At 42.0% G+C, this 25,100-nt stretch overlaps 1 protein-coding gene across 1 annotated transcript in view; it reads right to left on the bottom strand.

Annotated features, from left to right (window-relative positions):
• ANTXR1 (ANTXR cell adhesion molecule 1) overlaps positions 1-25,100 on the bottom strand; it is a 111,292-nt gene that overhangs the window by 71,974 nt on the left and 14,218 nt on the right. Inside the window, exons 5-10 of the mRNA XM_005234225.3 lie at positions 24,793-24,826; positions 22,847-22,926; positions 21,025-21,093; positions 18,842-18,922; positions 11,609-11,669; positions 7,881-7,979 (exon numbers count right to left, since the gene is read on the bottom strand). Coding sequence (XP_005234282.1) covers positions 7,881-7,979; positions 11,609-11,669; positions 18,842-18,922; positions 21,025-21,093; positions 22,847-22,926; positions 24,793-24,826 — 424 coding nt within the window. The remainder of the gene's footprint in view (positions 1-7,880; positions 7,980-11,608; positions 11,670-18,841; positions 18,923-21,024; positions 21,094-22,846; positions 22,927-24,792; positions 24,827-25,100) is intronic.

The raw sequence follows: 25,100 nt of genomic DNA, 5'->3' as shown, positions 1-25,100 counted from the left end.
ATCTACAGGCATTCAGTTTTGCAATGGAGTTACCAAATCAAACCACCAGCATTTCCCACTTTGCACAAGCAAGGCAGATGCACAGCGGCGGTGAATCTGGCCCTACAGTTCTGTTCTCACCCTGATTTATGAAGATACCATTAACTCTCATAAATTTATGACATCGCCTCAGCGCAAACATGCCAAGAGAATGAAGACCGATGTCTTGTTTTCTCCTTTGCTAACACTGGCAGCAAAGGCCAAAGAATTCTCCGTGCCAGCATTCACTAAAACAAAAGCTGGCTTAATTTTGCAAGGCCTTTTAGTTAGATCTCATTTGCTTTTTTGTTTCTCTTTCTCTCCCTTCCCACCCTCAACTTGCATTAAAGTCTATGCCTCTCTAGAAAGTTTATCAGACTCAAAGTCCCAAGAGGGGGAACTCATGGCTGGCCAGGCTGGCTATAGGGAGAGGTTATTTTGTTTGGAGAATGTTTGTGTTTCACCACAAAAATTAGTGATTATTTTCCTTTGCTCTAAACAAAGGACGATCCATTTGGTTTGCATAACTCTGGCCATCTGACTCCTTCCTGGAAAACTTACATAGGGAAACCAAACAAAACAACACTTCCCATCTGCTATTGCATCTGTATCTGCAGGATGCATTTGAAAGAACGCCGCTTTTCTTGTCTGCTACAGAAAAAACTTGCTGTATTCCTGTGCAGTAAGAGATGGGCTCGAATGCTCCCAAACTCTAGATCTCATGCCAAAATCTGAGTTTTGTGGTTTGGCCTCCTCTCAGCTGACAATACTAGTGGAGGAGCTGTGGAAGGCGGGAGGCGGAGCACTCGGCTCGATGTCGCTGACTTTGCTGCCCAGGAAGTGATTTCTGTTCCTGGCTCAGCTGCTAGCTGGCTGCATAACCGTGAAGAAATCACTTTGCCTCCTTTGCCAATGTTACAGCAAGGATGCCCAGGCCTTGATCACATCTCAGACACCAATCACGAGCAGAGCTTGGGCATCTTCAGGAGATTCTGCAACGCCTCGCTTTTGAAAAAGTCTGCCTACAGTAATGGGCACAATGTGCTCCTTACCTGTGCAGCTCTAATCACTCTATCAAGTCAAATAAGATTCTCACTATATAAAAAAACCTGCAGAACACAGCGCACATAGGCAACTAAAACTAGGCAGTCCCAAGGCATAAGGCCTTTCAGAGCAGTGTGCAGAAATGCAGAAGGGCCAAACATCTCACAAAATACATCTGTTTTCTGTGGATGCCCTTTCAACAAGGTACTTGCTACTGCTCAAATTCCTGTAATTTGCTACCCAGCATTCCTACACCTTTTAATAACTATCTGTAGCCTGTAAAATCTATTATTCCCAGCATTAGTGAATAGTTTCTTTTGCCATTAACAGGGTGTAACCTTTTGGCAAGCCAGCCTTGGAGTACTTCCCAACCATAATAATAAAAGGCTCAATATATGCATGATGTTTTAACACAGAAGAGCAAACCTCAATAAGAGAGGCATAAAACCCCAAAGAAGGTGACCAAGACAGATAGTAGTACTTTCTTTTAGCCATATAACCAAGCAAAAATTAATGGCCTTTTCTCTGGTTTAACGGTTCATCCAAGAACCAAGTGGCATTTTGAAAAGTAACTGCAAAGATCCCTTACAGAAGCATTTTAAAAAGCACATTTTCAAATTGCCACCACAATATCACAACTGCTGCTCGTTGGACTCGCAATATCAGCAGTATTTTAGTCCAGAAAAGGCTTCAAAAGCTGTTTGCCAAACTTCCCATGTATCACAGACCAACAATTTCCCTCTGTTATCCCTGTACTTATGATTTGCATTCAACTAAAGCACATCTTCAAAAATGCTTTAAAGAGACAAAAGAAGTCTTCTGTTTCAGCAAGAGAGAAGACTCTGGACTATTAGACAAATACAGCCAAATTGGGGGTGGCAGCCTGGCTGCTCTCACATAAGACTCCCTCAGGAACATCTGTGCTAAGGCAGCTGTTCTTGTCGGCACCTCAGCCCACTCTTGATGGGTAGCCCTGAGCCATCGTGAGCCTGAGTACTTCCATCGTCCCTTTGTCACCTCAGATGAGAAAAAATACCTCCATAATTCTCTGCACTGCCTCCCACAGCACAGTCTCTGTTCCCCCTGGCTGACGACGACTCCTATGCCACTCCTTGTGACAACTCTGCAGGAAAAGTTTTTCTTTCAAACCCATTTTGTGGGGAGATAGGAATGTAGAAAGACACTGGAATACTCTCTGAGCTAGAGAAACTGCCTATGAGAAAGACCCATAAATAAGAAATGTTTTGTTAATGCTGTAATGAAAACCACATTGAGATCATACTATAATTGCTCTGCTTTGTGTAGGGAGCTTTGAATGCCAAAGCCATTCAGAGCAGAGTTAGGGGACAGGGGGAAAGAAACAGATAAGCACAGAACAATGATATCACATTCATAACAATCTCTAGATGGAGAGAAAGGATCTGGAAGGAATTGCTTTTTTCTCTGGTGGGTTCATCTGCTGTGCCTGCAGCTCTGTTCAACAAGCACACATAGCTGCAAGGCTACGAACAGAACTTGACAAAGCACCACACTTCATTTGCTCATGCGCACAACGGGTGGCTCAAGAGAGCAGCACATGCTGCGGTACGACAGGGGCAGCCCTGGGCAGGAGCGTCTTGCTCCAGCACTGCAACAGCTCCACTGCAATCTCAGAGCTGTTACCATAAGCTCCAGTGTACTTATTTGTACAGATCTACTGGTGTCGCAGCAAGAGACCATCTTGGTTCCCCGGCAGCAGACAGTATAAAAAAGTGAGCTTAGTAAAGCACTTCACATTCCACAGAGATTCTCCTCCTCGTTCAGCCCAAGTTTCCTGGCTGCCCTGTGCTTGCTCCTTCACACTCAGCCTAGACAGTTGCAGAGAAGTCTGCTGGAGGTAAATGCACAGGAATCCCATTTTAAAAGTTCTTACACTGCAATTTGTTGGAGGCTAGGAGAGCCTATGAAGGAAGTGTGACCATTTCTTCTGTTTTCATATTCTCTGTCATGCAACAACTTGGGTCATCCTTCAAAACAGGATTCCAAGCTCACCTTGGTGTATGTTTTCACATTAGAGGCATACATTGTGTCCTTCATAAAGGTCACACTCTCAAAAACACCTGATGGAGTTAGTACACAGTAATGGAAGTTCTCTTCTACCATAGTGGAAAGAGGGAAAAGCTACTATAAGAACATGAAAGGAAAAGGTTCAGTGGAGAGTTAAAGTGACATGATCAAGTGGGGAAATTGGGGATTAGTGTGTGGAACTGCAAAGCAAAACATTACTGTGCTGAGTGACCACGTTGTGAGAAAGTAAAGAAGGTATCACCAGAAAAGTACCGTGCTGCCAGGAGAAAGGAAAGTCAGGGAAAACAGAGCAACCTGCTAGGGATTTAAAAACAGAAGACCACTTTTAAAAGGCGTTTCTTGGGCAGTTTTGGGATACAGTTCCCTATACAGCTCACTCTCCACTGGTACCTGGCAAAGTCCTGCTCCCAATGTCTTTGCCTCATTTTCCCCTCACTTCTGGTACTCAGTGCTGGAGAAAAAAAAAAATAATCAGGCGAGTTTGTCCAAAGGATCAGTTTCGGCCAAGTGTCCAGAGTATTCACTAGAATGCAAAAGATCTAGCCCCACCCCTGCTGCAGGGCATGCTGTTTCCTCACTGATCTTTCATCTCTTGATTCAGTTTTAAATTGCCTAGGACAAAGCTCGTCTCTATGCCCAGAACTATCTTTGCTGGATCCTGCACAATCTGGGCAGACAAAGACATTTTAGCACCACAAAGCAGTCATAAATCACTGCACTGCGTAATTACTTTTAACTCTGTGCAGTCTGAAACCAATTCTCCTAGGTCCTGTTGCTGGCAGAAAACATCCTGCTGTTGAACATGCATCTGATTACAGTTCTGCTCAGCCAAATATTCTTCATGGTTTCTACAGATGTTCCTTTTTTTTTATCCCAAAGCTATGAACATTATGAGCTGATGCTCTCTTCACCTGCCACTTTTCTCTGCCAATAATCCCAATAAAAACCTATTAGCTCATGCCCTTTACCTCAGTGAGTCCTAGCTGTGCTGGCCTGCATCTCATCTGGGATAATTTAAGGTTTCAGGAACTGTTGGCTTAGCGTTATCTTTAAAAATCCCTCTCTCCCTCCCTGATACAATCAGAGGCCGAGAGGTTTCAAGCAATCAAAAATAACTGAACTATCCAATCTCCATAAGGTTTCCATAAAATTCTAATTTATTTAACTCTTACAGTAAGCTGTTCGCATTTAAGTGCCAAAGGCACACTGAGAATGCAGGCTGGAGCTGCAGGCTCCAGTAAAGCGAAACACTGAGATACGTTCTCACATAAAGCAACTTAACAGAGCTGTGCCAGTTCCCACCAGGAGAGACTGGGGGTTGAGAACACTGATGAGCAACTGTTGAGTTCCCTCAGTGAGGAAATGGTTTGAGCTCAGAAACTGTTTGCAGCCTCTCTGCTTGCAGGTCACTGCATCAGACAGACTAGTGCAAAACGAACTGAGAAGTCTTGGTGCAGTGCCAAGGAGAATGAGCTCACTTTTCACCTATGCATCAATTCAGGACACAATGAATGCATCAGGTCAGGGGGGCAGGAAACATATTTGGCTCATCTCCTCATTTTCCACAGTCATTTTGTGGACACAGGAAGACAGCTTCAAATTAAAGTCCATGGGTTGCACTAAGATAAACTGATCTTTCCTGAAAGCTACTATGAAATTATGATGACAGACACCGTAATAAGTTACTCAGCTAGACAAGCAGTCAGCGCACAAGAAGAGAAGGAGTTGTTCTCCTCACCCCACCAACACCAGGTCACAGTGTCTGGGAGTGAGGTAACCCTCGCAAACAGTTCCTCCCATTGGCAACACTGGATGTTTCTGTGTCTCCACAGACAGGACACTGAATAGTGGAAAGTTGATGGATGACATTCTTAGCTCTGTGAGGACTTTAGGATGTTTCCAGGAATGAATGCCTTGCTCCAGAGCCAGCCAGCTCCTAGGAAGCTGAGTTGAGAATCAACTGGGATGCAACTGGCAGGTCACAGCTAGCCTCAGGTAAGAGAGGTAACTTTCAAGCTAATGACAAGGGAGCGAGTAGTCTTCTCTGGAGGGAAAGCAAGTCAAGTGCTGAAAAGACTTTACCTAAGAGAGAAAAGGATAGCATTAGTATCACTTCCATAACTCACAAAGCTGCTGGCAGGAACAGTAGCTGTTTCACCTTCCATTCAGGCTCAGAGTCCTGGATTCACAGTGTAAAGGGGGCCATAAGAAGGGCAGTTGTTCGACGGATATGAAGGCAGAAATAAATGAAGAACAGGCAATCCAGAAAGAAGACCTGCACCAAATCTCTAGCTTCTGAAGAGGCCCCACAAACCAGTATAGGAAGAGTGCTAGGCTGGGTGTCAGGACATCCGCCCGCTTGCCTGCGATTAGCTCACTTGGAGCAGCTACTTTCAGTACTGTAACTTCAGTTCCCCCATTTGTAAACCCGGGGTAGCAGAGTTTACTCCATTCATATACACCTTCCAATGTTTTTTTCTCTTAAAGACACAGATTATTTTAAAGCTCCTCAAAAAAACGTTCAAATTAAGCCCAAGATCCAAGTTTTTCAGGCTTTCAGAACTTACTCTCAAAGACCTTTGTGCTGCAGCTCTTGAAAGCTATTTATAGAAGAAATGGAAAGGAGTTTGGGGAAGTAGAGTAATGATGTCCTTCCACTAAGGAAGGACCAAACCTAGCTCTTATCCCCGCCCTACACAGGCTGCAAATCTGGCCCTTGGTGGATCTGAAATGGTGCACACACTGACCCAAGCCATCTTCCGTTAGAAATCATCAACAGCTCAGGTCTCTCAAAGGGAAATCTGGCCTAAGGGAAGTTCAGGGCTTAAAACAAGGCCAGGCCAAGCTACAGCAGGGTGACGTGGGCACCCCTAAATCTTGCAGCTTTACGGTCTTCTGTCATGCTGAGCCGTGGTCTTGTAACTCCTATAACTTCCATTATACACATCCATGCATTTCTTGGCATAAAATATGACTGCTTGAAAAATTCTCCACTAATGCTTCTCCTTAACTGAAAGTAGCTCCTCCACAAAGTGGAAGTTTTCACCCAAATGTTATGTTTAATACAGGATATTCATGTTTTAATTGAAAAAAAGACAGCAGACATGCAAACTAAGGATGCTACAAACTGTCGGCTTCCAGCAGCCAAACCCAGAGGCTTATGGGTTTGTACCACATGGCTTCAGACTTTTGATGAAAAGAAAACTTGTAAATATTTGAACAGCAATTTCATTTCCATTGGAACCTTCCAGGTGGAGAGAGAAGGGAAGGTTTCCTACCTAGCTCTGGAGAACTATGGGTGACTTTATAACACATAGGATCCAAACAAAACTTTGGATCTGAGCTCTGGGGAGAAACCGAACATGGTTCAACATCTAAATACAGCCATGATCCAGATTTAAGGAGTTCCGGCCACACGTCAGGTTTGGTTCCGATTTTATGGGGCTTAGAAAGAAAATAAGTGAATCTGTGGCTGCTTCTGCTGTTCTTTGTTTGAAAGCCACCCCTCACTTGCTCACACATCTCCAGCACTTAGATCTGGGCTGCATGGAGGTGCCTCCAAAACAGTTAATTCACCATATCCCTCCCACACCAGTGCTTTTTTACCCAGCCCAGATCCCTCTCCTTCCCTCCTCCCCCCCTCCAATGCCACTTGCTCCTCCCTGGACACTGAGCCCTCCAGCTCCTGATCTTCATGTCCTCAGCACTCACCATAACTGCTTAAGCAAATACGAACCACAGCCAGCCAAGCTTTCTGCTTAGTGACACAAGAGATAGCAATTCCAGAACCTGCCTACTACAGAGGCAGCCAGCATAACAGTACAAAAGCCCTTTAGGATAAATTACATACACTCACTGTCCTATACCTGCACTGAATGCTCAGTGGCATTCCCAACATGGCAAACAGCCTTAGCAAACTCTTCCCCTGCTCCAAAGAGCAAATTACACAGATGCTCAAAGCACGAGCAAATCCAACATCAAGCCATTAGACTTCCACATGTAAGAAACTAATTAATGCATTTAGGTTTTACTCAAAAGGGTCAGGACTGCCTCCAAAACCATCAGGCAGCTTCCAAATTGATTCCATGTTAGAAAAGATGAATTCTACTGTCACTGGTGGTGTTAGCTATGAGTTACGCTATCTGGTTTCCTATGTGGGTTTGCAGGCATGCCAGATGAGAACAAGAGGATCATTAGGCCTTCCAGCTGTCAGTACACTTCACAAAAAGGCCAGACACTCAGGGTCCAATTTGCTTCTCTAACTTTTGTTCTTCTGCTGGGTGGACTCTGTAGAGGAAAAATCTTTCCAAGCTGCACCCACAGAAGCACAGCTATACCTTCGCCACTGCTCCAACACAGCTTCCAACAATTGTGTTTATTTAAGATGCATGACCAGGCCTGCTAAGTACCACAAAACATAGGTAAGGAGAGAAACAGAACTCATATCACTACATACTTAACCCAGCAAGACACATATAAATACTCTTTACAGGCAAGTTCCTTGTCTTCTATATTTTGTCCTCTCTGCTGCTCAAGCTTATCACATACTTGCTGTCAGAGTCGCAGTATACAATACCAGCAGCAGCTTTCCTCTAGAAAAATCACCTCTTCTCCATTCTGCAAATTAATAGTTCCTCATCCCATAATTATTATTACCTTCACAGTCAACGTATTTGAAGATCCAAAATCTTTTGCAAGCAGAAGTCTGTCAGTGCAGAATCAGAAAAAAAAAATATATCAAAGCAGCTTACTGAGAGTAACCGTGTCATTGATCCTGAAACTGCAGAGCACTCTGTCAACATTACGGGCATGTCGAAATCCATTTCCTCTCACGACAACCTGAAACGACTCTGTAGCAAAAGAAACAGTAGATCATTGATAAATAGCAAGGCAAAGAACGGTCATTTAGACAAGGCACATATGCCAAAAGTTTTCACTTGAAATCCTTGAGCTAAGATTTGCAGTTTAACAATTTTTAAGTTTAAAAATTGTTAATAATTGGACTTCCATTCCATCTCTACCCAATTTCAATTTGAGTTTTTAGAAATAGCAAATAATACGCAACAGAAACATTTTATAACTGACCTGCAGTGCAAACATTAAGCTTCAGACACACTGAGCTTTCCCCTCCCCAGCTTGACATTTTAAATGGCAGAAAGTTTTGGGTGAAGAAAGGCAAAGGTTATCTTTCCACGGAAAGGAAAAAAAAAATTCTTTCAGTGACAGATAACTTGGAGAAGTTCAAGTGCTACTTTCCCAAGTGCAGGTAACTGCAAAATTGTATCAGTTGCCACGAGTTGTGTCACACCCTGCCCTACTAGCCTGTACAATGACCATGAGTCTTTGACTGGACTTATGTGCATACGGTGACAGGGAATTTCATCAACCGACCAGCTTTCCAGTCTCTGGACAAAGGCTATGATCTCAAAGTTGGTGGGCATTTCCCCAAGTCTTCCTTGCTGCTATTTTTCCAGATAACTCTACAAGGTCACCACAAGCTGCAGTGCAAGCAGAAAGCTTCAAGAACAGTCACTTACACCTGAGCGCTGAAGTGAGCAGTCATTTTTTTTGAGCAAGCAGGGCTGAGCAATGAGATCATATCCTCCCAAGTCTTTTGGACCACTGTCTACCATCCCTTGCTGCTCCAGCTACTTGAGCCTAGTACTGGGAAAGGTTTATGAACTTCCTGCAGCCACCAGCATTAAGACTGCCTTGCAAGGCAAGCACCATTTCCAGACTTTCAGATTTTGAAACAGGGCCATAGTCCCAGAAAAGTTCTGGCAGCAGACATAGGGACTCAAACTCTGCAGTTCCCCATGCGAAGGAAACAGCCCCCACAATTCCTGTTACTATCTAGGAGAGGCACTCAGATAATCCCCACTGATATTTCACTGGTGAATGTGGTTTGGACACAAAATATTTCACCGTCCAAGACAACACAGGACTAATTACAGTGCTTCAGAAACACCACCCTGGTTTTAAAATTCCCAGGAGAAACAAGGAACCTAGTTTTTGCAGATTCAAATCTTTCCCTTTGCATTTTACAGTCCCCATCTTTCATCTCCCTTAAGGACTCATACACTGTACTTGTCAAAAAAAAAAGCAGATTTGCTCTGGAATCTGGGCTCTCTTCCAGGTCCCACTTGTTTACAGCCAAGTTGCAAATCATCCCACCACATCTAGCCAGGGAAGCTGCCTTGCAGGCCCGTTATGTGTTGTCCAAGAGCATTTGGGAAGAACAGGGGAGAAGAGCTCTGTTCTGGAGCGTGGGGGCTGATGAATACTTAAGAGAAATCACAGAAGTCTCAACTGCTGGGGAATGAGAGTTCAAGTACAGTCAAAGAACAGTATATCAATGATGTCAGATTAACCACGGGGATCCTGTCTCTGCTTGAGACTGAAATGACCAGATACAGTATGCACCCTGCATGTCGGTACTGATGCAAAACCAAATCATCAAAAAACTGACATTTCAGAATTATGTGTTGCTGCTGAAATTCATGACTCAAGTGTCTGGGAGCACTCTGCAGTGCAAGAGTGGCCTCAGGGAACACGGAGCCCTCATGTTCTCTCCTTCCAAACAAAAAAACAAAAAAACCCAAACCAAAACCACAAAAAAAAAATGGCACCATCACTCTTCAAGGATGTGCACAGGAACAAGAAAACATGAGGCATCAGAGCTATACCTGCAAAAAATTGCTTAAAAAAGACACAAATGTACATAGCTTTCATATTCAATGGCACTTGCATTAGTCTCAAAGTCCTAAGCGATTAAGTTAGCTGCAGTTTGAGAGCAATGGACTATTTGCCCAGACTCAGAGATGGGGCCTTGAATTGAGCTTCTAAGTAACTGTTGGCATTTTTCAAGTTTAAAGTTTCTCCTCCTCCTGTGAAGTACTGGCCAAATTCCAGTATGAACAGTTTATATAAAACCCCTCTGCATTTCTTTCAGCTGGCTCTGCTGGATACAGCTGTACGTTACTCCCACATTCTCATTAAGACACAATGAATGGGAGTGATAAGATGAATAAGCAACTGCCAAGCATATTAGAAAGTGTTAAAGATAGTTATGAATGATGGTTATAAGTCATCTTCTGGCTTACAACATTATATAAATATCATTGTTTATCACTTGTATAACTATGTAAATACATTTTTTAAAAATCTTTAAGTTTGTAAAGTGGCTCTGGATCTTCATAAAATTTCATTTCCTTTCCCAAACATTCACGGAACATCGCTCACTATATCAGAGACCCATGACAACAACCATCCACCATGCTAAGGTAGAAAGAGCCCTGTTTTGGAGCCTTTTTAAAGAGAGGAACTGTTTAATTGGCCAGCAAAAATGAAAAACAGATCACTAAGTACTATAATTCATGTCAATGATACCATCCTGGCTTCAGAAAACAGAACTACTGTAAGTGGCATGCATGGAATGCAAAACTGAGGCCTGGTTCTTATTGGGCATTTGGCCTGGTGTCTTCCTGCTGCTCGGAAAGGGTGACTGCCTATATATGTTTAGGCATACAGGCAGTTGCTCCAGGAACAGGAGATGCAGGAAGGATGATTAAAGCAGCTGCTTTAGAAGTGAAAACAAAGAAGTAATGATAATTAGTTTTCCTATTTGGACTACCAATTTAAGAAAAAGGAAGATGCAGGACTTGTCACGGACTCATCCTTCTCTACAAACCTCAGCTTTGCTCCCAACCTCTCTACTTTATGAGTTGTTACACATGCAACTAACAGTTAGGATACACTTCATAAAATGTGAAGAATTCACAGGAAGCAGATGGAAGAGGCTAAAATGGTTTTCTTCAAAAAAGACTTTTTGAAGTTTTCTTCAACAAAGACTGAGTTCTGCTGAATGCAGAAATGCTTGCCAGGACTTTAAAGCCACAGTGTAGGTGACACAATCATATTAGAACAAGCACACAAAGAGGGGGCGCACTACAGTTTACACAGGTCAGCTGAATGAGGTTTAAATTCTAGTCCCAGTCACTGTGTCAATACTAAATGCCTAAGAAATGTTCAAAGGCTCTTAGAAGCCTTTAGATCAAAGTGTGCTCTTTTGACTTCCTTGCTCGTTTCTTAAGAAGTACTTCCTTCAGCAGTCTTCAGAGGTGATGAATTTGCAAAACTCTAAATCTAGTCACAAAGTCTTATTTCCTGATTTGGTTTGTATTCTTGCAGCATATCTACTTCAATTTTGGCACAGTCCAAGAAAGACAGACTGGTTTGAGTGCAACAGTTAAGCAGAACTGTCAAACTCAAGCTTTTTCTGTAAGAAAATCCCATTTGACATCATTAGGCAGAAGTGGGAAACGTGCAAGCTACTGTGAGATGAAAAAGAAATTCACCAAAAAAAGCAAAGGATTTAGCTCCAGTTAATTGGTTCCCTTTGCACTCTCCAGCAATTAGAGATGGACAGAAAGATGTATTTTAGGCAACACGAACAACTAGAGCCTACATTTATACTTACCCCCTGCACATATACTGGAAGGCTCTGCCGCCAAAATTTCTATACAGGATTTCTTCAAAATCTAAAAGACAGACCAAATGTCATGAAGTATCTCAGACTTGTTCCTATAGAAACACAAATCTGAAAGTATAAGAGAGAATGCATTTATTCTCACGTAAACGCTTAACATTGCACTTTGCATTCACGTCACAATTACGCCATCTTAACCAGGTGTCACTGCTCTTCCACAGCAAGCTATTTCTGCAGAGGGAGGCGATGGAAGCCACCTCTCTGCTATGTCAGTACAAGCTTGCTTTGTCCATGGTACAAGTTAGGGTGTAGATTAGGATCTGTAACCACTAAGGCGCACTCTGAAGGGTTAGTGAGGCAATGCCATTGCCCTCCCTTTGCAGCCTCACCTCCTTCTCCAAAATTATTCTGGAGCCTAAAACTCAAAACAAAACAGCACAAGTTTAAGCCAAGCTGTTTACCTCCACATTAAAACATCCTAGGAAAATCGACATAATCACTTCTCAAGTCTTAGCATAGGGGTTCAAACTCCTTACTTTTTCATCTGATCTATGAGAGCACACCTGAGTGCATCCTCTAAGTTGCACTGTGATTTCAAATCAAGATGTATAGATAATTGTTCTTTACTTAAACCCAAATTAAATTAAGCAGAATGTCTTCATAAGGGTTGACACTGCCTTTAACCGCTTTATGTGTAGACAGCGACTTACACAAATGCTTCAGCATCAGGCTCGGCAGCCTGCTTGCAAGGCACGAGGACCATGCTAGAGCTGGACATTGTTTATTCCCATATGGTGTTAAAATTGCTCAAGCTGTTGTTTGCATGCAGCAGCCTTTCAACTGCCCTGAAGACCAACTCTAATTCTTCACTGCACACAGTCAGCAAACTTGTGACAGTATCCGTAAGCCCCTGTGAGAACAGCGGCAGCAACCGAGAGCTGTGGGTGTTCAGCACTGGGCTGAGCAGCCCCTAGACGAGCTAATACTGATCAAAATTTAGGTCAGCTCCAAGAGGCAAGTAAATGTCAGCCAAGCATCATGACTCAAATCCAACATGAAAATTATTTTCCCAACTTTAAATTGAAACATCTGTAAGGAAAGAACAGCAACCAATACAATAAATTCTGTAAGAAAAAGATAATCTGTTTTTTCTCCACAATCAGGGTCCTCTGCCTCAAATACCTAATCACAAAAGGTACAGACACAGCCACAATTTCTTTCTTAAAAACTTTAAAACAAAAGTTCAAGTTACTTAGAAGCAGGGCTGGTAGAGCCTGAAAGAGCACCAAGGGAGTGAAGGAACCAGGACTGTCTGAGCTGCTGGCAGCCTGACAAGTGAGGAGAAAGATTTGCAGGAATAAGGTCATACAGGAACTGTAAAGTCAAAGAAAAAAAAAAAAGAAAAAAGAGAAAGTCAACAGCTGAGAACAGAACTGAAAAGCACTAGAAGAATTTGAAAGGCAGAAGAAAGAAGACACACAAAAAATAGAGAGGACTGTAAGAAACACTCTTCCAATGTATCCATCTGTAGCTATCCATCCATCTCCTGTCAGTCCTCTAGTACCTGCCCCCTTACTCATTCCAGGTTCTGCTTCTCTGAAAAATACAGTATTTTTCCTCTTAAATTGACTGCTGGAGCTAATGAGCACAAGTAAGAGTTGATATTTTTTTTTGCCAAGTATTTTTCCTCTCCACTGAAAAATGGAATCTTTCCACATTTTTCCAAATACCCCCTTAGATTCTGTTCCCCGCTCCCTCAGCATCCCCAAACATCTTAATATATATTTCTTCTTATTATTGCCTTTCAGCAATAAAGTGAAAGAGAAGCAGGCAAACAAGACTGAGAACAAATACATGAAAAATACAATACTTTCATTAAAAAAAAAACAAACAAGTAAAATCTCACATGATTAAGTTTGAAATTCATGACTTCTATTCAGTCATTTGCAAACATTCACGCTGTAAGCCAGCTCAGATGGAGGGTGGAATAGCAGGTGTCTCAATTAGATGATGCAGAGCTCCCTTCCCTCCCTTCCAGTCCAATCCAATCCATTTATGTGACTATAAAAAGCTGGCCTTAATGGCTTTTTACAGTGCCAACCGCAACATTTATTTTGCTTTAGAATAAGAAGTTTCCAATGCTCCAAGCACCCACCCCCAACTTAAAGTGAAAATCAGGCAGCAGTAACTATTGCAAAAGAATTCATTTATGTCTATTCTTCGTTATAAAAATACATTCAAAATGAATTTCAACATGTTCATTGTAGAAGATTTCATCAAATCTGTTCTCTTATTTCCTGAGGACCGCACAGCCTTGTGTGGGCTGTAGGTGCACTTCATTCACTGCTGTCTGGCTCCCCAGGAAAGCAAAATAACATGCAGGAGTGGTGATGCAATCTCCCAGCTGAGCGCCTATAAACCGCTCCACCAGCATACATGGAGAGCTGACCCCACATCCTCATTTTCATAAGGAGGACTACAACAGTGCTGGTTTACTTGGTAACTAGCTGCAGGCTTCGAGGCAGCTTGCCTTGGCATCCACGCAGAAAAGCATTTGAAGCAAGTGCTCACCCTTGGTGAGGAAGCATCCCATTGTCTTTAGCAGCACACGCTTAATGACCAAGCTCAGATTTCCAAATCAGTCTTCTGTTGTACTCTACAGGGCTCCAATTATGCTCCAGCTTCACGCAAGCTCCTGCGAGGATCTCTTGTTAATATTTGTTGACATGCCAAATAAAAAATGCAACCCATGGCTTCATTTGTCACAGTTATCTCTGTCAGGACAGTACTGAATTTAGCACTACCTGTGACTAATTTAGCTTTCTGCCAGGCATCACATTCAAGGCCAAGAGCCAGGAGAGGCCCTGCGGGTCACCCGGGCCCTTTCAGAAACAAAGGGAAGAAGCGGAGAAAAAATCTGCAGCTGCTGGAAGCTTCCATTTGGTATTCTGGTCCACAAGCATGCAGACAGATTACTTCACCACAGCAGCTGCATATTTGTTATAATTTTTTTTTTCCAACAAATTTGGGAATGCTAATTAGCAAACAGGATGCTGAAGTTTAATAGAAGGTTACTGCCTAATCTGTGTTAGTGTGAATGACCTACAGTCTGAGGCTAGATACTCATTATCAGACTCTGCTGAATTACTAAATAGCTAAGTCTGTTGCCAATTACAAAACAGTAATTTATTTATGAAGTGCTTCCTGTCCAATAATATCTGCATGAGCTAAGTAAAATAAATACATTTAAGTCATTTTTAAAGATGCATTTGGGAGAAGAAAGGAGAAAGCCTGATCATATATCACTAAAAGTAATGAGAAACACTTTGTTTTTCTCATTACTTTTTATACAATTGAGGCTGGGGGTTCACATCCTCTACTTTAGATGAGTAAGGTAGCTACACAAGACTATAGAGACTGGAGTTGTTGACTTTCTTTGGCCTACACAGAAAGCGTGGCTCTGACAGAAGACAGATTCAGAATATCTGTGTGAAGCTCCAGCTCTGAATTGCCCACTGGAGATTCCCACCCGTCCTTACTGGCCGCAGAAGCTGACAGAGCCCGGCTTGCTAACCCTGGGCGGTGTACGCGTACAGCTCAGACTAGAGGTTTACACTCAGACAGACAGCTGACTTAGACGTTTTGTGTACATTACAGATTTTGCACATACAGGACGTGTCTTGGAAAAGAAGTAACTTTCTCTCATGTCTCTCCCATTCACAGGGTCTCAGCCCCTCTCCCTGCAACAGGGAATATACAGTTTACCTATTTGCAAGCAAAGTTTGAACAGCTAGCTCAGAACGAGTACGTAAAAGCGTCACCACATTTCTCATTCTTTGTCTATTAGATGCTCACTTCATGTTCTTACAAAAGTAACCATGCTACACGTATCCAGCACTGCAGTTCGTCCCAGAAAACATTTGTGTAACAGAAATGTTCAGTGACAGTGTATTTCCAAGCTAGAATTTCTTGGGGTGAAGGAGTACACTAAACTGTCACATCAGTTCTAAAAGCTGAGGCAAGACCTGAAAAATATTGAGCGTAGATGGACACCATTGCAAGGTGGCCCAAAAGGAGTATGCAGGAAATTAAACTTTTTAAAAGGATGAATCATTTGCACAATTTATACAGATAGGAGACAAACTAGTTCCTACTACTTCATTTCTTATACATCACAACTGCTTCATGAGGCTTCCTGCAGCTCAGTCGAGAATCCTTTCTAAGGGACCCATGATTACATCTCCATTTGAGATAAGCTCCAAGCTACCGTGCCACTGCTTAACACACAGCAAGGATCAAGGAGTATTCTTGTTACAAGCGACTGCTCTTTCAGACAGTTTCTCTTAAAGACTCAAAGCAAAGAAATGACAGGCTCCCATCCTGATTTTCATGTTGCTTCATGTTTCTTTGCCTCCAGCACTCCTACCAAAGACATCTCGAGCTGCAGATGAAGTTGAGTTTCAGGTTTTCCTTCTAAGACTTGTTCCATTTGCTTTAAATTGACAGGTTATGATCTGCAGAAATTTTTTCACAGCAAAGACATGTTTAATAAATTAATTCAGTTCCCTCGATTTGTTTCCCAGCTTAGAGCAATCAGATGTCTGTTTCTCTACCAGATTCTTCCCTCATTACAAACTCAAAATCCCCACTAAGCATGGAGGAAGCTGAAGTTTTAGCATTGGCTTTTTCACGATGAGGGAGGCAAAGGAATTGATTTGCTTTAAAAAAAGTCACATTGGAACTCTCAGGAGCAAAAGGACCAAAACCTACAGTTCACAGTATACCCTTAGCTCCCACTTTAAGAATCGTGTTTTTAAGCATGACTTCAGCATGGGACTATATTTTCAGCTCATTTCAGTACAGCCTCCAGGGCATAGCCTGAATAGCTTGGTGGTGTTCAGGGGAAGAGAGTCCTCCTCAGAAAGCACTGAGCAGATCTCCCTGCAGCTGCTAAGTCAAAACTTGCTGGCTCCCACACAAAAGGAAAGGCAGGTGTACTGAAACATCTGCAGACCAATCATCCTGACAGTCTTTGCTCAGCAGACCTAGAGGCCAGATTCAAGCTCAGCCACTCCCAGCTCCCACGCTCTTCCTCATTCCAGAGGGACTTCTAAGTCTACTGCCTCTGTACACACAGAGGGGTGAAAGAGAGCTACTCCTCAGGACAAGGGGAGGAGGGAAGGCTCAGGCTGCCTCAACAGGAATACAGGGCAGTTCACACCAAATCACTGCAGACCAGAATAAACCCATGTCTTCACATCTCTAGAGTGATTTCAAGCACTAATCTCCCCTAGGCTCATCATTTTATCCTTTCTTCCCCTGTTATATCACATACCAACCATCAGCTAGTAGCCTAACCAATCGCCTCGACACATGGCTGAGCATCCTTGCTGTACTTATTCCTACATAGGAACTGAAAGAAGCTTCCAAATCTCATGGACCTTTCAACATTAAAATGCTTTCCTGTGAACACAACTGCTCTGTTTGCTCGAGGAACACAGAGATGCTTTGCAAGGCTAAGAAAAGAAGGAATGAGGGAGCTTATTTTCTGGCTAGAACACAAACCTACAGATTCTTTGTTATTCTATGGAGTGATTGATGTCCTTCTTGCCATTCCTTTTACACACCTCCTTTCTACCCAGCCTATTGCAATCAACCCACTCAAACGCAGGTGATCAGATCACAGATTCATTGCTGTACAATTATACTTGCTTGTGACCCTCCTTCTAGGGCTGGTCAACCTTCCACCAGTCAGCTGAAGCAGTTCTTGACTAGGTTCCTGGAGGGTGAAGTCGTCCCACTGTGTTCAGCGTAACTGGAAAGGGAGTCAGAACTGCTGCTGGAATTCATTAAAAACAGCTGCAAAGGGAATGCAGGGCTGGGAAGCAAACTAGGGGGTTTTGTTTTGTTGCTTTCTTAAATGACGTGCAACACCTGATTGTCCAAGAGAATTGAGGCCGTAGCCCCACGCTTGGGCAGTGCCAGGAAAACCAATAAGCAAGGAATTGTACTCTATCTACATGTGAGAGCACCAGGGAAAATAGAGCCTGTGCTGAGGGAACAGTTTTGCTCCATACTACATGGTTGGAATGGTGTGCAACCACTGTTAAACAGAGAAATCTGAGACCCCCTGCCTTGGTGATCCTACCCTCCCCAGCTTCAAGTTGTATATTTCTCCTGTGTTTTATCAACTAAAAAGCCTATTCAAAATGAACAAAACATGTGCTTTTAAAAGGATTTCCCATCCTTCTTTGTAGCCATGGGAAGCAATCTAATTAGAACAGTTACGAGATATAACTAAGCAGAAAGAACAGAAGAATAACTAAAACTACCTGAAAACATACTGTTTCTTAGCAAATACTTGCACATTTTACAACTGAAATGAAAACGGGACACACATCCTCTCATATATTGCCTTTCCTGCTCAGTCAAGGGAAGTGTTGATCCTAGGTGACAGTGTACTAGGCTGCTCCAAGTTTTAGAGCTAGAAATAGAGATGCCTCATGAGGCACCCTTATTTGCCAGTAAAGATCATGGAGCCATTTACATGACTTGTATGAAAGGCACAGGACAGGCATCAATCCGTGTCACTCCCTCTGTCAGCTGAACTACTAGCTCTTATCCCAGCTCCCCAGGAACAGGCCAGCTTTTACATGTTGCACCCAACCCCTAGAGAAAATGCCAGGAATTGATCAATCTAAATCAGGAAACCTAGATCTGCAGAGGAAAACAGTAGGCCATTTGTCAGGAGGCCGAATGCAAGAAAGCAGATTTTGGCGTACATAGTAGGATCCTTTCCCCCAGTCTAAACAGGTGAGCAGTGCAGCACATCCATCAGGACAGAAAGGAAGATAATCAAACAGAAAGATAGGGATCAAAGAGTGCCCTCATCCTTAATATAGAATGTGCACAACACATCTCTGCTGTCCCTGTCTGTCGCAGCCATTTAATAAAATGTCATCATGTCCCTAGTTCATTCAGTCAGTTACTTTCCATCAAGGAGGGAATATATAAAGATAGACAAAGATAATATTTGGGCTCAAAGTTTCCTGTATTGCGACCTATTGATAAACTCCACCTTGAACTAGCAATATCAGTACAAAGGTCAGTTTCTTTGGACCAAATGTTTAAGTGATTTAGGAGCACAGGAAAACTAACCTTCAACTGTACAGGTTAACACAGACTAACATGCACACATACAAACACATGATTAAAAATACTTACAGAGTCTATGATCCCCTGAAGGGCTTCAAAACCGTCATTCACTGGAAAGACATGATCTTTGCTGTCGGCAATTCTAGCCAGCTGACAGAGTGGTAAAAGTAAATAAAACAGAAATGCGAAGAATGAGATAAATTAGCCAGAAGGCAGAAAATTAAGACTTCTCCAGATTCATCCACTTGCAAGTAAAAAAAACCCAAAAACCAAACAACAAATACTCCAGGTACTCCATATGGATTGCTAGTGCATTATCATTTGTCAAGTACTGAAAAATTTATCTCTTTACCCTGACTGATTTTAGAAAGCTCTATATCAGGAATCAGAAAAGGCTTCCCTTAACTCTGAAGACAGGACAGAACATGACTTTCACTGATGCCCAGAGCCTAATGATCTTTATTGCAAAAACTGTCTCCCACATGACTGTAAATCACCCAGCACTGCAACTCCCCAACCAAAATAGGCCACAGCATCATGACAGACCACTAATGCAGCAAAACATTTCAGCACATACATCATTTAAACCAGGGAACTAAGGAAAATTATTCCATATTTTCACATATAGAGAAGATTAATGCAAGTCATACCCCATCTGGAGATATAGGTCTGATTCACCTTTCCTGTCAGGACAGAGGTTTGACTATTTTTCCTAGTCTCAGGCATTAGAGAGCCAAGAAGAAGAAACAGGGAGCTAACACGAGATATTTTCTGCCTGGAAGGAAAAAGGTAGCAGAAGAGCATTTGGAAGTCTACATGACAAGGAAAAGGGCCATTCATGAGGTGGTAGTAAGAGAAGGGGAACCAGGAAATCATCTGCAAAGAGTTACATGCAAGTTCACTTGTCTATGGCATGCTAAGGGTTAAGGCAAAAATATAGGCCCAATTCAGAAGTAATGAGCTCTCCATGCATCTGCTGGAGCAGAATCAAGTTTTACTGCTGCAAGGCCAACATTTGTTATAGCAATTCTCTCCCATGGCAGAGGTAACATCAACCCAGCAGGCCTCTTTGGCGTTTCCTGTAGCACTGCAAATTGGAGGCAGCAGACTAGCCACACATTCCTCCCTAAACCCCAGTGGCTCCACCTTTCCAGCTCATGTCACTCAGAACTCCCACTTCTCAAGCAAAACACCAAACTGCCAACCTCCTGGTTTGTGTCCAGAGAAATACTCCAGGCAACTTTCCCCTGCCTGCTCCAAGAAGGGTAGTAAAGCAACTTACTGCTTGTTGGCCAAGGTACAGCAGCTTCTGTAAACCAGGATGTTTACAGTTTCCTCAACCCATTCCCCATAGTCCTTCTCCCAGTGCATTCTGGCATTCAGACACAGTCATCCAATTCCAGTTAATTTCTTCAGCATCTAAATGGCTTCAAGTAGCAGCTGTCTTTGAGGTTTGCTACTCCAGATCTAGTCTCTTTGCCATTTTTGTTCCCTCTTTGCTTTCTCTATAACTTACCCTGGATTACACTAGTCTCTGGTTTTGATTCCAAGCAGATTGCTTAAACCAAGTTTGTTTTGACTCCTTTTTGAATCAGTGTTTGAAGCTTTGTTAGAAAGCTGAAAACCTGAAAAAGTTCTACTCAATAACTATTTCAGCACTCCACTTAGGGGCCGTATAAGTGTTTCACTCATGTTAGAAAAATATAATGTCAACTGTCACACTTGGTGTGAAATCTAATTCATGGACATATTAACATTCATGTGATAAATTTAGAAGTCAGACTATCAAATGGGAAAACACTGTAAAATATTACTGTCACTAATAAAGCTGTTGCTTTTTATGGCATAGTTTTCCCGTGAAAGAAAAGCTGTACGCAAACTGAAACATTATATGGCAAGACTTGAATTTTATGGCAAAAAAAAAATAAATTCCCACAACCTCCTTCTGCCTACAGCTTAAGCCAGACTGATTTGCTACTCTTCCTGTGTCTTTTTCTCTGCTTTTGTCCACCATTAGCAAGAGTCACTGTGGCATGCAGACAGAGGAACAGTTCTCCACATATGGATATTTAGACAGAAAGGGGCTGAAACCCAATAGCCAGACCAAGACACCTCAGGCAGTCACTTTAGACAGTCAACACAAGGAGAGGAAGACCACTTGAGAAGTCTTGAGAAAGTGATTCAGGAGCACGTGCTTGTGTTCAACGTGTGCCTTTGCCAAGTACCTCAGTAAACTCGAGTGCCTCATTTACCTGGGTCTCATTGAAGTCTTTCACACCAACACAATATACTGTTGCTCCCAGGTCACGTGACCGATTAGCCTGGAACAAGGAAAGGTAGAGTGACGTGAATGCAAATGTGATGGAATGCAGGTTTCTGAAAAGTCTTAATCATAAATTTAGTCTTTCTCTGTAAAACGAGCAATGGGGGGACTTACCGCAAAAAAGCTTTAAAAGCTTTCCTCACTGATTCTGCAAAAACAGGTTTTATCTGCTACTAGGGTAGCTATTTGTTTAGTAAAGCAAATCCCATTATTTAGTGGGTTTTTTAAACCTAATTAGCTCACCTTCCCAGCTACTCTATCTTCCTAACATTTGTCTGTCCAACAGATGTAAGACAGACTAAATCCATTTTCTTTTCATCATTTAGGACATATCCCAGTATAACAGTAACCTAAAACATTTTTCTGTTTTCTGTTTCAGACGTGTGCCTGGACTCATGATACCTATAGGTGAAGAGACATTTTATTCCATCTCCTACAGAACTGTACTGCTCCGACTATTTACACAGCATCTCAACTAATAAAAGGGGAACATCCACAGGTTTGATTTTTCCAGGCTATTTCATTGACATGCAGATGTAGTTGCACTGACTATTCAAAAAGCAACTGTATTAAATTCTGTTGCCTCTGTAAGAATGAAGTCATTTAATCATATTTCATTACAACAGGAAGACTTGACCAAAAACCTATGCCCAGAAAAGATGGTAGCAAGTCAGACTATATCAGAAGACTGTAGCAGTTCAAATTGTTCAATAGCAAAGTGCTTTACAAGAAAAGCATCATTCCAGTTCTATACCGAGAAACTTAAACCCAAACAACCGAAGCAACTCACAGCATAAAAGCTGAGTTCAGGACCTCCGTTCTACTAGCTCACTAGCTGTTTCTCCCCAAACCAACACAAATATAACACTCCTGACCTCTCAACTTGTTCTTTCACCTCTAAAAACAAACTTGTTTTTCTTGTGGATTTTTTGTTTCAGAAGAAAAGATGAACAGTGAGGACCGGAACTCTTGATTCATGACATTTGTTTGTGCTGTAGCAATACTGGTTTTATTCTGCAAAACCATTCTTTTTGTTGTTATTGGATTTAAAGCTGCACTTTGGACAGATTGAGAGGAAAAAAGAAATCTGTCAACAGCAAATTCATGTAACAATACCATCTTCCAAGCTCAGGTCATCTTAAATTTGTTTGACTGACAAGTGAAAACTGGTTCAGCTCTTCAGAGGTGACTACCAAAAGGACGTCAGCAAGAACACTATACAGCAAAGCTTGCAAGTGCTCAACCTAGTGTTTAGCTAATATTTTGCATAATATGCTAATTTAACAAGGGTGCTGAAAACACATGCTTGAATCTTGGAAATATTTGTGGAAACTTTGGATTTGATCCTCTGAAAGGCTTTCTGATGTGACAGAAGATTACAGGAACAACAGTCACCCTCTTTTTGCAGTCTTCACTTTTTGTGAAAGAAGAAAAGTCAAAGTGAGATCCAGGTATTTCCCAGAACAATTCAGCAAATACTGAAACTTTTCAGCTGTAAACTATTCCTTCCTCCACATTTTTCTATTTTTTTAACTGGAAGTTTAAAACCCTCTCCTTTCCCATGAACAGCCTTAGTTTTGATGAGTCAGAAGCATTGCTACCGTTAATGTTTATCCTTAAGAATCATGTCTTAAGAACACCAAAGTGAAGTTCTGTCACTAGGGAAAGATGTTTTCCCTATCTTTTGCCTTCAAAGCAGCAAGCCCAGACATTTCACTTTCTCCCTGGCTAAAAAAGTGTAAGACACTTACCTCCCTCTCAGAGTAGAAAAATAGGTCTTCATGGAGTTCTCCATCTGTCAACGCAATGATGACACTTGCAGTTCTGTAACCTAAATACACAAACTTCTTTAGTCTCTTGTTTGAGTTGTATTTGTTAAACTAGCCTAGGTAACAACCCACTAGCAACCTGTCAGCACACTGAAAGGGTCAGAAACAATGGGCTTCAAGCCCTAACCTCCCTCCAGCCAACCACTTTTCAGAAGACTTGAATTTCTGCATACTTTTTTACACTTGGACACCTGCCTTCAATACCAGTTTTATACCACTCTCCTGATGTGCCAGTGATTTTTAACTGGCAGCCCCTTCTATTTCAGTATTTCAGACCAGTAGATTAGACCACAGCCATCAAGAAAACAAGGTGTTCCTAGTTATTTCCCGATTTTATTAATGCTGTCAATTCAAGAAATTCAGAGATTTTTTTTCAGCTTGTGATAAAAAGCACAGCTGGGATATGGTAGGAAAATGGCCTAAAATATGTAACATATTTCAGCAACATAGTTAAACCTTCCAATCTTCCCCTTGCATTGATTATAGCTTGGGGTTTACAAGTTTGTACTACTTTTCAGGAGTGACCAAATAGAATTAACTCATATTTCTGACAAGAGAATTGCTATAGATCTGAAGGAGTTCTGTAGGTACATCTTGCACACTGTTACAGAAAGATAAAATCTAAATATCTCAAGGCATGTAAATTATCAACCTTTAAATTTATATAGCCATCTAGGGCATTTTCCTGCCATTACCAGTAGCTGTGCCTTTAACAAGTTTCTGCCAAAGAGATAAAAATCCAAACAAGTAACTTCTTTAATTACTACAGAATAGAGAACCGACACCTAATTTTCTTGGTGCTACTTAGAAATCCCCAATTTTAAGTAACGTGGTAATGATGCAACAAGGAAGTCGAGTGCCTGAGAAACAGTAAACAACACTCAGGGCCATTCCTGTTGCAGATGCCTAACTCAAGTGCCTAGGTGCTTCCTGTAGGAAATGGAGAAAAGTGAGCACTTCTTGTACAAACGTAGGAGCCCAAATGACCTCAGAGATGCCTTTCTCCCTCCACTGGCTACTGCAGGAGCCTTTGGATCTACTGTAGGTTGTAGAAGCACTCTTTAGTGACTAGACCAAGGACAAACACAGGCCAACATTCAGACTTGAGGACCCAGCTGGCCACTGCTTCTTGCATATGACAGCAACCTGTTTACATGTAGTACATATACTAGCATGTAAAAAGCATTATCAATCCCAAATCGAATGGTTTTAGCTATCTATTCCATTCTGCTGCAGTCATATTTTACAGGTGAGCCCCAAAACTGTGTGGACGTGGTCACTACTTCATTTTATTCACAAGTGGCCCTGCAAAACCATTAGGACTGGCTTTGTACTGAAACATCTGGTTGCCTGTTTTTTTGGCTTCCAAGAAGATTGTTTATATTTCTACTTCAGGCTTTACAATGCAGAAATCTTTTATATTAATTGCAAGGAAGGAAAGGACAAACATTTTTGCAATTCTCTGCACTTACTACTAGATTTAGTAACTGCTCACTGAAAAAACTTTTACCTACCAGCACCTCCACATACCCACGTTTCAGAAGGAAGAAGAAATGGTTACCTGAGTCTTCAAGCAAAAAGAACAAAATAAGGTACTTGAGAGTTTTGATAAAAGAGTAGGCACCTTCAGTCAGCCTGGCTTCTCATTTCTAGCCTGAAACTCATTCATTCTAGCTCTGGATCCTTAAAGCTCCACCTGTTCTTTTTCCTTTTCAGGGACAACTAGCCCAAAGAGCATTGCATTCCTGTAAGAATAGGAGCCACCTCCCACCTTTCCCACAGTGAAGCTGCATTTCAAATCTATGAAAGTTGTAAGTCAAAAAGAAAGAGAAAAAAAAAAAAATCAATGGATGAAGAAAGTGTCTCACCATGAACATTTTCATAGTAAATCTGTTCACTTGCCTGAAATTAAATCAAAATATTATTAGCAATAAATGAATAATAATACTTTGTGGGCATCTACACATGCACCAGAAAGAAAGAGAAGATGGCAGTGAGGATGTCATGTTTGTAGTCCACACATAACCTTGGCTTTCAGAGATATCTGCTTCGTGGAACAAGTTTCTTGCCTACAGTTCTGATTGCCTATGGTTCTTCAGTGTCTTATCTAAAGCATAACTCAGTCAGACCAACCCCAAGGTCACTGGCCAAGAATAACGTAGTCTCCCACTATTAT

This window comes from Falco peregrinus, chromosome 17, assembly GCF_023634155.1.
Source record: "Falco peregrinus isolate bFalPer1 chromosome 17, bFalPer1.pri, whole genome shotgun sequence".
Classification (NCBI taxonomy): domain Eukaryota; kingdom Metazoa; phylum Chordata; class Aves; order Falconiformes; family Falconidae; genus Falco; species Falco peregrinus.
Note: the sequence above shows the minus strand (reverse complement) of the source record. Positions and strands in the feature narration are given on the sequence as shown.